Below are 13,818 nucleotides of genomic sequence, written 5' to 3' on the forward strand. Positions count from 1 at the left end.
GTCGCCGCGCTAGTTGCTACGTTGGAGAAGATGCTGTTGTGTTCGCAAGAGTAGCAACGTTTGAGACTGGGATCGAACGCCGGTGACGTTTTGTCCAGCGCAGGTACACCAAATTACGCAAGAAGTGCGCAATGTTTCATTGCTGCCTGCGCTATGTTGGGCGCATATCGCTGGCCACCCGCGCTATATTTTGATTTTGGGGCTTTGGGACTCTGCGATCTAAAGGCGCAATAGTGTCCTAGACTTTCCCAACGTGTCCTGCCACGTCCCAAATTGATAAGTTCGCCATTCTTCTTGGGAATGTAATTCTAAAAAAGCTCTCTTAAGTACCGCCACAGTAGGAATTCGCTACCCTGACTTGCCCCTGCACACGCGCTGTTATCTTGAAGGGGAAAGTTTGCGCGTATTGTGCTCTGAACGGAAAAATTTCGTTGATGCTTGAGACTCCATGAAGGTAACTTAGGTTCCCTCGATGGCCGCTGTTGCGAAAGGAGGATGTTGATAGCTGGAAGAACTAAAGGCTATTCGAAGTAACATCTGTGACAGTTCTTAGTTCGGGCTCGTCCTGCGTACACCCGTGTTTTCTTTCCGCACGTCCTATTTTCTGCTGGAGCAGTGCGCAGCGAATTTCCAGCCGCTTGCTGTGTTTCGTGAGACATTCAAATTTCTGGCTAACAGATTCTTTGCTGTGCCGTTGCTGCGAAACTGACTTCTTTGTTTGTGTAATGTAGTTTTGGGAGGCAAGCGACGCTCTATTTTTTTTAACTTTAGCTTCCGAATATTGTATGGTTCACCCTAAAATGCGACAAAGGAAGCATTTCTTAGCAACCTGAATCAATCGTGGACATGTCTACGAGTTCATTCGCGTTAGTTATCAATATATACACCTTATTTAGTTCGGTGTTCCTACAATAAAAATTTCGTTTATTCGCAGTTCACGTAGCTGCATGGGAGGCGCTTATGGGAGCAGCGTTGACCGTGCACCATTGCCTCTATTCCTTGGCGCTGCATATTTTTGCTCACGACTCCTTCCATGGGTACTTCTACGAGGAATTCGGTTTCATTGATGGAATCGCGATGATCACTGTTCAAGTGCCTGTGATGGAAGACCCCTGCAATGAGTTCATGCTGCCCTGCCTGCAGTACTTGCTTCGAATGAACAATTCTGAATATCTACCATCCAATGAGAGGTTCACCACGATGCTCGCGCACGCAGCTCTTCCAGAATTCAATGATAGCAGGTACTTTATAGTCTTTTTTTGCCAAGTATAGTACCAGCCAAAATAATACATTTTTCTTGCAGCTTGTCTGTGAAAGGTATCAAAAACGGACGTGCCCTCACGATGAAAAAAACACAAACAGTGCGGCATGCACTATATTTTCTGTTCAGCATTTAAGAACAAGCTATCGCAGTGTACAACGCAATACATGACCAGTGTATTTAATGCCTGTATTGCAATGCAGAACTTTCAACATTATTTTGTGGCCATAGTTGTGCTGAAATAAGTCGTAGGGTGGTATTTTGTGGATCTGCAATATTTCAAATATTTTCATTTTATTGTTTTTACCTCAGTCGAAGGAAACATTGCGAAGGAGAGTGAAATGCATCAATTAACAAATGATAACAACATCAAACTATTTTTTTCTGTACTAAGATAAATGTTAGACTAATACAAGAGAACCAAAATGTGAGTACGCCAAGCAGTACAGTATGAATCTATATATATGTGTGTGTGTTTGTGTGTGTGTGTGTGTAATCAGTGGGTCTGGTACGTATAAGAAGCCGGTACACGTACGAGAAACCAAGCAGTTCTTTTATGGATTTACGTTTTGGCCGTGGGAGAGCTGAAACGTATATCGATAAAGAAACTGCTTGCTGTCTCGTACGTGTACCAGCTTCTATATATATATATATATATATATATATATATATATATATATATATATATATATATATATATATATATATATATATATATATATATATATATATATATATATATATCCTAAGTTGTCTAACATAGCCTTTCGGGTCTGCTCCACTTAGTCTTTCTTTTCCTCCACTAGCTGCTCCAGAGCGCCCCATCTGCTCTTTAAGGCATTTGGTCACTCTGCGGACCTGACAAGCAAGTAAACGCAAGACGCTTCATTTCTCTTGCAGCTGTCCGACTCTTTTTTTTTTCTTTTTCTTGAGACGCAACACGTGCACGGCAAAACTATTTCTATTTCGCTTGTCAATACTGACATTTCTGTCTGAGGTGCTCACACGCCAGGTATTTTCTCCGACGCACTCAGTGATTATGAATGGTTCGTCGAATTAAGGAAATAGCTTGTTCTATGGCGGCGACTGTCTTAGTAGCGCGTCTGATATTCTGGCACTTCGGAAGCTTTTTTGATCGCCGCAGTTTTGTTCATCTGACAGGCGGATTTGCGATCGTCAAAGCGAGTAAGAATGATTGGAGCATCTCAACTGAGGACCGCTTTCAAGTAACGCAGTTTTTCATAGAATATTTCATATGACATTTTCCCGGTAGATGTCTGCAATGCCGTGTTAGCTGCAAAAGCGGCTGATGGGAGGTGTACATTCCAGTAGAAATGAAAATTCCCCTTCTTCTGTACTCTTGTAAATTGGGCGAGGCATGCCTGGATGCTCTGTGGTGGGCGCTTTGTAAGACCTTTTGCCTGCGGATGAACCACGGATGAGTAGTGGTGCTGCACACCTGCCGTGCGAAGGTATTTTATTAGTTACTGGCTGTGATACGTGGTAGCCCGATGAGATATTATATTTCTGCAAGCCATGCTTTCATTGAAATTGGAATCGGTTCTTCGCGAAATCAATTAGATATGTGGAGGCAAGACATGGTACAGCTTCCACTTCCACGTATTTTGACAGGTAGTCCACTGATACAATGATATAGCGGTTCAAATCGTTGGTGGTGGATAGGTTTCAATGTAGTCGATGCCGACTGTGTGGAAAATAGTCTCTAGTATCGAAATAGGTGTCAGTAGTCCCGGCTGCCACCCCTTCAGTCGCTTAAACTACTGACAGAGTTGGCAACTGGCGATGTCAGAAAGGATGCTGCTTTGCATCTTCAGCAGCTTTGAATCATTCCTGTACTTTGTGGAGCGTGGCTCGTTGGCCGGTGTGTCTGTCTTCCGGGGTGTCATGAATGGCTCGCAATACCTCTGGCCGGAATGATGTAGGAACCAACCAGGAGGCAGCGCTTCTCTGACTGATCCTTTTGCCAGTGACGCAGGTAAAGTGTGGCATTGTGCATCACAAACTTCCTGTCTTTTCCCGTGGCAGCGATAGGCGCCATAATTGATGCCAAGTTTTTCCCTCTTGTTGGGCTTTGAAGAAATCGATTTGTTTTTATATATGCGTTTTTCTCTGAATTTGTGCACGATGTCAAGAGGGTTGTATCAGAGGACATCAGCGACGTTAATGAACCTCCCGGTACGATGTCGCACGTCGAAATTCTACTCTTTTAGCGTGATTATCCAGCCGGCAAACTTGTGTTCCAGTTGCTGCTTGAAAAGCGTCCAATCTATTGCAGCATTACCACTGACCACCGTAAATTTGCGCCCAAAAAGATATCAGAAATTATCATCGATACGTACCACCGCAAGACATTCCAGCTCGTTGGAGTGGTAGTGGCTCTGGTGTCTGAAAGATTCCTGCTGGCACAAGCGACGACATGTATTATGCCATCCAGATCCGGCTGCACTAGCACTACCACTAAACCAACTTGGCTGGCGTCGGTGTGAACATCAGTGACAAAGCCATCACCGAAGTGACTTAAAAAAGGAAAGCAAGTGAGCTTTTGCAGTATCGTTTGAAAAGCAGTTTATTGAAACGCACCCCGTTCAAATGGAGCTGTGATGGAGGCAAAGTGCAGAATAAACCTTTGCAAACATGAAGCCATGCTCACAAATGACTGCATCTGTTTCAAACAAGTTGATGTTGGATACTGCGACACAACGGCGATGCGCTCCGGAAGCGGCTAAATGTTGATAGGGGATATTTTATGCTGAAGGTATGAAACCTTGGACTGGTTGATTTGGCACTTCTCACAATGTAAACGGAACCACGCCTCATACAGTCTGTAGTGCACTTCGTCCAAATTGCGAAGATGCTCATCCTCTCCCTTGCCAACGACCAGACTGTCATCCAAGCATACAACACAGGCTTGGTTCTTGAAACGTCCTTGCACTGAATACATCGCGCGCTGAAATGTACTAGGAGCACTTCGAAATCCGAACGGCATGTGGTTGAATTCATAGAACCCCGAGGGAGTGCCAGAGCTGTCTTCAGTTAATCTACCTCGGTGACGTTGATTCGCCAGTAGCCTGCACGTAAATCCCACCACGAAAAGAACTTACAGTGGTGTACTCTATCAACAGCGTCGTCAATGGGGGATAAGCGGTACGAATCAGGCATTGCACACTTGTTCAGCTGTTGGCAATCTACGCAAAATAGTAACAGCCCGTTTTTTTTTAAAGCGGAAGTTGTTATGAGATCACAACTCGGGTCACGCGCAGTTGTCCGCCACCACCGGTGTCCGTAACCAAATCACGCGAAGTTAAAACAAAAACTAGCACCAAAGACACAGTGGGGCTCAAACGCCGGTCCGCTGGGTGCCAGTCCTGTATTCCACCATTGAGCTACGCGAATTTTTCATGGTATTTAATAAAGCATTTGCGTTATAAAGACAAAATCAAGCAAACAAAAGTACAATCAAATGGTGACAATAAGCGCTAAACCATTATTTATAAACACTGAATGGCTAACACAGCGTCAGTTCTTCACATCCAGAGTTTCTCACATCGTGTTATGCAAACAAGAAAGGGGTGAGGTCAAACAGCTCTCCAAGATGGAGTACCAGTCTGGTCTTAAGACTAGCTCGTCGTGAATGTTTTTGATGTGAATAGCCATTTGAATGAAGTGTGTGGGCTCTGCATTGTGGGCTTGCATTCATGTCTTCCACAAGCTATGCATGCCCATGTGGAAAAACATATCATATGGCGCTTCATCAAGCGCTGCTGGTACACGATAACATAATTTGTGAGAATTAATGATGAACCGTTTTTCATAGTGCTCGCTGAAGGACATCCAGAAACAGTATAGCATTTTGCAGCTAACAAAGCACTGTTAAATTGTTTCTGGCACATCACACAGACGGCAGTTGACAGACAGAATAAAAATATATTTTCTTTTTAACCATGTGTTCATCGCCAATATTTTATAGTAGAGTTTATAAAAGAACGCTTTTGAATTCGCTGGAATGTACATTTTGCGCACTCGCTTCAACAAATCGTGGCCTGGAAGATTGGAGTACAGTGAGTGGTACAACAGAGGTGGGAACAGTGTACTCAGTAGATCCTTGCAGCACCTTGCGCAAGGATCTACAAAAAAGTATTCTACAAGTATTCTACAAAAAAGCGAGCTTAAGGAACTGAACTGCGAGGTAAACTTCCTGCATGAATCACCACAAGCGTGGGCGTACGGTGAAGTTTGATAAAACCTTGTGACTTGTTGGCAAACTTGCGTTATGCAGGCTTGATGTCGGGAAAGCAATCACGGCAATACGACTTATAAAGCGTTTTGAAACAGTGAGAAAACAACCAGCCGTCAAACAATGCAAATAACGTAACGAGTGGGCCATTCAATGCTTCAACGCATTACAAAAGCTTGTTCTTGTTCTCCTATTAACTGTGGCGCACACCTAGTTGAGCCACAATACCTCGTCGTTAGCCACTGCATGAACAATTGGCACGAAAAAACTTGAAAGTGTTTAGCGAATACCACGCTTCTCAGAAGAATGAAGAATATTAGCACAACGAATGCCAGCCTGTCATCCAAAAGTTTATGATTAATGCACTAGTGGGTATCGAGCAAGTGTGATTGTAGTAGTAACCCAATGAGTGTTTTGAAAAGACTCGAGCTGAAAGGCCGCTCTTCTAGCTTTCGCTGTGACTGTTCTGCGCCTTTCGCACAGGCGTGGCGTTTTAAAGACGATAGTTCTTTAAAGACTATAGTCTTTCTTGGGGACCTTCGACCCAAAAATTTTGGTTTGTTTGTCTGTCTATCTGAACATTTGTCTGTTTGTCTATCCTAAACAGTACCGGCTACGCTGAACGGCACAAGTCGATACGCCAAACGGCCGACCCAATCCGCAGCGCCCGCTATTGTTGCTCAAGAATCAGTGTTCATACTTGAGCGATTTTCAAATAAAAAACAATTATAGTGCATATCTGAGGCACCATAACAACACGTTTATATTATATATGTGCGTCTTTTACTAGAAAAGGCATACATAAGTAATTTTAAGGACCGTTGCGTTTATCACGCTGTGCTGACAATGCAACGCTTGCACGAAAAGGTCAGCGTTTCTAACGCTTTTAAGACGACACGGTAGCGGCACCTACCCGTTGCTTTGCGTTCTACGCCTTATCACCTCTGCGACGGGCGCGCACGCCCGTCTCAGAGCCGTGTTTTGTTTTCTAAGAAAACTGCCAGATGGCGTTCATGCATCACGTGTGACGTGACTTGATGTGCCAGTGTAGTGCCACTCGTTCTATCAGGCAGACAAGTCTCCCATTCTCTCGACGTGGATTGATAACCAAGGAGTTAGAGAAGCCTGGTAATGCATTTGTCTCAAAGACGATTGAAGGCACTCCTTAGTGGCGTCCCCCGGGGGCGGTGAGTGTTTGGTCAGTACGGTGTCGAAGCTCTCGGGACGGTGATTATTCTGCCGCAGTGCAGCTGCCTTACGAGTGAAAAACTGTGGTGGCGCTTCAGGTAGCTGTGAAGACAGGGCGGCAGCATGGATATAGTCGACTATCCCATCAGCCACGTCCTGGCGCGTAGCTGGAGAAATTCATGTATCGCCACAGGCTTCCAGGAGCTTGAACTTGTCGTAGACGAACTGATGAACATGCCGATCTTATCGCATAAGGACAAAGTGGTCATCGTACGCTGAAGGAAGTGGGCCGAAGGCAGTGACGAATGTTGTACTCCATTTGGTTTAGGAATAGTATTTATTGCCATCGTACCCATGTCATGCCTTGGCGGAATAGCGCAGCCGGCTTTCTGCAAATAATAATAATACGCCATCAGGCCAAGATGGCAGACAGGCCATCGAATTTATCTTTTGCAGCCAAACAGCCGCCTTTTTTCCTCGCCCTTGAAATTGGGAATTTCGGTGACAATGTTCTGGCAAAGAGCACAAGCAAGCTTGCTCGGACGAAAAGACATCTCTTGTCACCATTTGGGAGGCAACTGTACCTGCTGGTAATAACCATCTCTGCGCTCGGGTTTCAAGTGCCTTCGTGTTACATTTGGTGGAAGTGCGGGTTACCAGCACGGAACTCTTTGCAGCGGATGTTATCTGCCATCGCTACAACAGCAAATAAATCATCAACGTCCGGGTAAGCGACGATGGCGAACCAACCATCAGCATCCATGCAAACGGTATTCTGCACCCATCCGCGAGACTCTGAGCCATTTCGTGGCACGGACAAGAGGGTCGTCGAGCAAGCTATACTAGAGGGTGAGTGACAGCTATAGGTAGGACCCGACCATCCTGCTAGCGAACCTGCTGTTCTATCTCAAGAGAACTGCGCGGCAATGGTATGAGACGCATGAAGCTGACCTCGTGAGTTGGGACGTGTGTAAACAGAGAACTCGAGATCTCTTTGTCAGATCGGTCGGTCGTCAGCTGGCAGCAAAGGCAGAACTTGCAGGACACACTCAGACTTCAACAGAGTCCTATGTCGTCTATATACAAGACGTGCTATCTCTCTTCCACAAGCTGACGACAGCATTACTGAAGGAGACAAGATCGGCCATATTTGAAAAGGTATTGGTGGTGATGCCTTTCATCTCCTTATGTGCAAGGTTGTATAACGGTGGAGAAAATCGTCAAGAAGTGCTGGCGCCTCAAACAGGTTAAGGGCCATCAAGTTGCCTAAGTGTAAGACAGATTGGAAAATACCGCCAGGGCTTCATCATGCGAAGAGTCACCATGGCTCATCCAACAAACAGAACCTGAAAATATCACGTGACTAATTTGCCATGAATTCGAGGCCATGTCTCCGGTTGCATTTGTCCGATCTAGTTTCCGGAACAACATGCCCTCTATTTCTTTTATTCAATCAGTTGTTCGGGAAGGAATCGCAAGCTTGGGCTTGCTGTCTCTCTGCATGGTCCACCATGCGAACACTTACCAGGTTCCTGCGGCCACTCACACTCCGACGCCACAATTTCACCCCCACCGCCACGAATCGAGTGCCTTACCCACGGATGATTGACCTATCTGCTTCAATTGTTCCCGTATAGGACACGTCACCCGTCACTGCCGCAGTCGCGTTTCGTCACCTTCTCGGTGGTCGCCTCACCAATGGTTCATTCACACCGAAGGCGGCGCGGCAAAGTGGCAAAGTGGCAAAGCGGTGAAGCGGGATTTCTGAAGCGGTGAGGCGGCCAGTGCGTGAACCTGTTCAGACCACATGTCTCCTTCGTCTGGCCGCGTGGCAGAAGAGGTGGGCATCTCGCGATTTTGCGCACGTGTCGCTATGACGTGTCAGTGCTTCTCCCAAACGTACACCCGCGCCACCACCAAACGAGTCTGCTGCGTGGCGTTCTCATTGGCTGCGGCAAAGCGGTGAGCTTCGGCAGGCGGCAAAAATTGCTACGAGAGCGATCAGCCTTGCGCCTGGTTTTTTTCCCACTTTCGCTACCTGGAGAGAAGGTTTCTTCCGCTTACCGCGCTGCCGCCTCACCGCTTTGGCTACCTCGTCTTGGGTGTGAACGAGCCTTGAAGGCCCGTTCACACCACATCCACCGCGTTCATTCCAGCTAACCAGCAGGTATGTAACTAGAATGTAGGCATGCCCTTTTACAATCCGCAGCCGTCATTCACCTCTACCAAATTTGTACAATGCTATCTACCCACTGCCAACATGAGTGGTCAAGTACACTCAAGTCGCGACACCTACGTATCGACATCGGCGTCAGATCTGCGAACGCCCGCAAAAGCACCATTGCAGCCGTTGCTTATCAATGGGTGGTCTGCAAGACTTCACTTCGCCATTTCTCATTGTATCGCACGCAGGGGCCTCATCGGCATTTGTGCACACGCTCTTTTCTCACGCTGAAGGCACCTCTACTTGCAATACTCACTCGCACACCCTGTGCGCTCCCGGCTAGTTCCAGCTAGTCGTCCTCTCACGCACTTGTGCACGTTACAGCAACCCGACGCTTACTTATTCGTCCACCGGGCAACTCCCAGTGTCGCCCACCAGAGACCCACTGTTTTCGCGATGGTCGCTTCACGTTGACAAGCTGGACTTCCCAACCGGACACTTTGCGGACTGTCGTTCATGTGTCTTTCTATCTTTTTTTCTTATATACACTTCAAATCAAGCAAAGCTCTAGGGGGAACTATGTAGTGCATGATGATGATGATGATGACCATCATCATCATAATTTTTTGCCCCCGCGCTGTGCCTCTCGTGCAGCTCATGCTTAGCTAGAGATGCGCCAAAACCGAACGAGCTCACGCGCATGGCGTGTCGGACGCTGGCAGCCGCCGCGGCTCCGTTTCAGGCCTGGAATAAAGTGCCGAGATCAGCACGGCCCCGTCGGTAGCTTTCGACTTCGTCTCACGCCTCGTATCCTCTTTCCTCACCCGCAACAGTCTTCCTTTGCAGGAATTTAATTTCACGATCGCTTAAAAATCGGCTCAAGCACGAAGATGCTGATTATTTATCTCGCGCACCTGTCGAAGTTGTGGCCACGACACCACGAATGATGGTGGCTTCCTTGAGTCCTTACAACAATGGATCTGATTACACGACAGCGCACTTATGACGAAATCCACGCAGTTATTAAAAACCTTGAAGGACGCAACTCTTCTATGTATTTGTTGAAGTCTCTCTTCATTCTTCATATGACATGGTGTAGATGAATAGCCCCGCCGCGGTGGTCTAGTGGCTAAGGTACTCGGCTGCTGACCCGCAGGTCGCGGGTTCAAATCCCGGCTGCGGCGGCTGCATTTCCGATGGAGGCGGAAATGTTGTAGGCCCGTGTACTCAGATTTGGGTGCACGTTAAAGAACCCCAGGTGGTCAAAATTTCCGGAGCCCTCCACTACGGCGTCTCTCATAATCATATGGTGGTTTTGGGACGTTAAACCCCACAAATCAATCATGGTGTAGATGAATACAAGTGAAGGGACAAATCGCCTTTCCTAGTGGCTGGGAACCCTGTAGCTTGCACACCTGCTCAAGAGAACTTCCTAAACAGAGTATAGGGTGCCAATAGATTTAATAGGAATGAATTTACTGAGGCCTTTTTTTTTTGCTGTCGAGTGCACGTTAAAGAACCCCAGGTGGTCTAAATTTCCGGAGCCCTCCACTACGGCGTCTCTCATAATCATATAGTGGTTTTGGGACGTTAAACCCCACATATCAATCAATTTTTTGCTGTCATCTGCCGGCAACAAGTGGATCGTAGTAGCCACAGACTATTTGACAAAGTACTCCGAAACAAACGCACTACAATGCACTATGGCTTTCGAAGTCGCTCAATTTTCGCTGGACCAGATCTTTCTTCGACATGGCGCCCCGTCATTCACGCCCCAGCCCATTCATGACGTATTGAAGCTCAGCTACACGAGCCATCGCAAGACCAGGGCATATTATCCACAAACCAACGGCTTGATAGAGCGACTCAACAAAACCATCGCCGACATGCTATCCATGCACGTAATGTGCAGCACTAGACCTATGTCTAGGTGCTACCGTACGTCAGATTCGCGTACAATACTGCCAGCCTGGACACTACGCGATTCACGCCTTTCCATATAGTCTATGGACGTGAGGTCCAGACTATGATGGATGCGATCCACACAACTGCGAAGCTTTGATTACGCCTGGAACTGCACAACTTACCCAGTACGCCGATAAAGCACGCCAGTTATCACGTTGGCACAATACGCACCCGCACCAGCACAATACACACACATCCCGCTACGATGCTTTCCATTGACAGGTTGACTACCATCCATGCGTTCAAATTTTGGTGTGGGCTCCAGTCCGACGCCTGCGATTGTCAGAAAAACTGCTAAGTCACTACTTTGGACCCTACAAATTGTGGCGGCGCGTGAGAGTTGTCAACTACGAGGTAGTCTCTGACTGGGCCTTCTTGCCACGGCATTGAGGCACACCTCAGGGATTGTGCGCGTATACAGTGTGACTAAAGTCATACTAAACGCGGTTGCTTTGCCGTGGTAGCCGTACCCGGTAGCCGTACTTCACGCGACTGCGCATGTACCTTATTGCTTTGTTTCCACGTATGTGCGTAATTTCTGCTAGTTTGCCCCGACTTCAGTGATCACTCTTAGGGTGAACACGCGAGCACGTGGCCCCACGCTGCGCAGCGCCAGTGTGCGGGCGCGAGCGCGCATCGAAGCATAGCGATGCATGCGCCCATTGACACATGCGAGCTGCTTTACGTCGTTGGCTGCATCGCTTGAGCGTGCCATTCCGCAGTAGCCAAGTGCCAGTCTCGCTTGCCTGTAGGGCCACAAAAGCGGCCCGCTCATGTGCACCTGCGCCAATTGGATTAGATGCGCGCCTACGCCGGCTGCACTGGCACTCCGCAGGGTGCTGCCACGCAAAGCCGTGTTCACCCGAACAGTGCTCACCGCTGTACTTTCAGATCATTGGAGCAATGCCCATTTTTGTCAGAGGTTAAATAATACCACTTGGCCACTAAGTACGGCAGCGCGTGTACTGGTTAGTTGTTTGTTATTGAGACAGACATCTTCACAGTTTTCTGTGGTTGCGTCAGCGTTTACTTGAGGAAAGACCTCGAGAAACGAACGAGCAGAGCCAGTACACCAACGATGACGATGATGATCCCACAGAGTGGCAATGAGGACAAGGAGACAACCTGGTGATGGTAAATGTGATCATGCAGGAATGAGAACGATGTAAGTAACAAACGCCCACACTAATTCCCCCCACTTGGATGCGGACACCTTGGCCGCCGTAAGTCAGTGACGGAAAACGTCGCGTGAGAGGTTTCATGCGACAAATATGGATGATCTTTGTGCTGCGGTAGCGGCCGTCTGTTGTGGCAACAAGTGGTGTCACACAATAATTGAGCGGCGAAGTCTATTCTAAAACAATGTATGGCCCGATGAAGCGCGGTTGGAATTTGTCACAGAGACCAGGAGTGCGAATAGGTGTCAAAAGCAGCACTTCGTCACCAAGTTGGAAAGACAAAACGCGATGGTATGCGTCGTAGATGATTTTCCGCTCATGCTGCCTCGCTTTGGTATTGATGCGAGCCTGATGACGAGACTGGGCCACGCGGGAAACGTATTCTTCGCTAGAAGACTGACATGAATTCCCATGGCTGTTAAAGAAAGATATGTCGAGAAGGGTAGTCGGGGTGCGTCCGTACACGAAGTAAAACGGTGAGTAGTAAGTTCGCTGAACAGCGGTGTTATAGTCAAAGGTCAGGAATGGTAAAAGAGTATCCCAGTTTTTGTGGTCGGGTTGAACGTAAACGGCTATCATGTCAGCAAGGGTTCAGTGAAATCTATCTGTGAGACCGTTTATCTGAGGGTGGTAGCTTGAAGCTGTCTTGTGAGTAGTTATAGAAGCGCGCAGTACTTCATTTGCCATTTGTGACAAGAACACTTTGCCACGGTCACTAAGCAATACACGAGGAGCCCCATGGCGCAGGATTATGGCGTGAAGAATAGTCTCCAACTTCCACAGCTGAGCCTGTAATAACAGAAGTTTCAGCGTAGCGTGCCAAGTGGTCCACGGCGGTCACTATCAATCGTTTGCCAGAACGTGTGACGGAGAGAGGCCCGTAAAGGTCAACACCTACAACCTCGAACGGCATTGAAGGGCACGCAAGTGGCTCTGGAGGTCCAGCAAGTGCGGACGTCGGGAGTTTATGACGCTGGCATGAGTAGCAGGAACCGACGTACCACGTTACGCTAGAAGAATGGCCAGGCCAGTAATAACGACATCGAATGCGGTCAAGAGTTTTTTTAAAACCAAGATGACCAGCCGTCAAGTCATCGTGGAAGGCTACGAGCACCTGAAGTCGAAGAGAGCATGGCAGTACAGAAACCCAAGCGCTGGCCGTCAGGGTGGTAGACGTGGCGGTAGAAAACCCCATTGTCCCGGTTTAAGTGCAGGAGTTGACGGGGAAGTCACGCGTTCGGTGGATGAGAAACTCCCGAAAGGTGGTCCATCTTGCGTCTGCAGTATGAATTGAGCCGCTGCCGGGAAATAAATGTAGGCTCGTCGTCGGAAAACGGTTGCCTTATTGATGCGAGCGTATGAACTTTGGTAGATGTGGCGGTTGAGTTCTCACCAACGCTGATATGGGTAGTTGGAAGCGGGCAACGAGATAAAGCGTCACGCGTCTTGATGTTTTCTACGTGACTTCTAAGTTAAGTCAAAGTCGTATTCCTGCAAGCGTATTATCCACCGACCCAAGTGTCCGGACAAGTTCTTCAATGTAGAAAGCCAGCATAAGGCATGGTTGTCCGTAACGATTGTGAAGTGACGGCCGTGGAGATAGGGACGGAACTTCGGCCCCGACCAAACCACAGCCAAACCCTCTTGCTCAGTTATCGTGTAGTTCTTTTCGGTAGGGGTGAGTACGTGACTGGCATATACAACAACTAACTTTCTTTAGGGAAAACTTGTCGCGTTGTAGAAGAACGGCTCCTACACCAAGGCTGCTAGCGTCTGTATAGAGGATAGTCGGTGCGGCTTCATCAAA

At 47.7% G+C, this 13,818-nt stretch overlaps 1 protein-coding gene across 2 annotated transcripts in view; it reads left to right on the top strand.

The window, feature by feature from the left end:
* The window catches only part of LOC119160923 (uncharacterized), a 108,293-nt gene that overhangs the window by 75,849 nt on the left and 18,626 nt on the right, over positions 1–13,818 (top strand). For both annotated transcript variants that reach the window (XM_037413202.2, XM_075880427.1), the window contains exon 7: positions 935–1,241. In XM_037413202.2, the coding sequence (XP_037269099.2) occupies positions 935–1,241 (307 nt within the window). The remainder of the gene's footprint in view (positions 1–934; positions 1,242–13,818) is intronic.

The sequence above is a fragment of the Rhipicephalus microplus genome, chromosome X, assembly GCF_043290135.1.
Source record: "Rhipicephalus microplus isolate Deutch F79 chromosome X, USDA_Rmic, whole genome shotgun sequence".
In the NCBI taxonomy this organism is placed as follows: domain Eukaryota; kingdom Metazoa; phylum Arthropoda; class Arachnida; order Ixodida; family Ixodidae; genus Rhipicephalus; species Rhipicephalus microplus.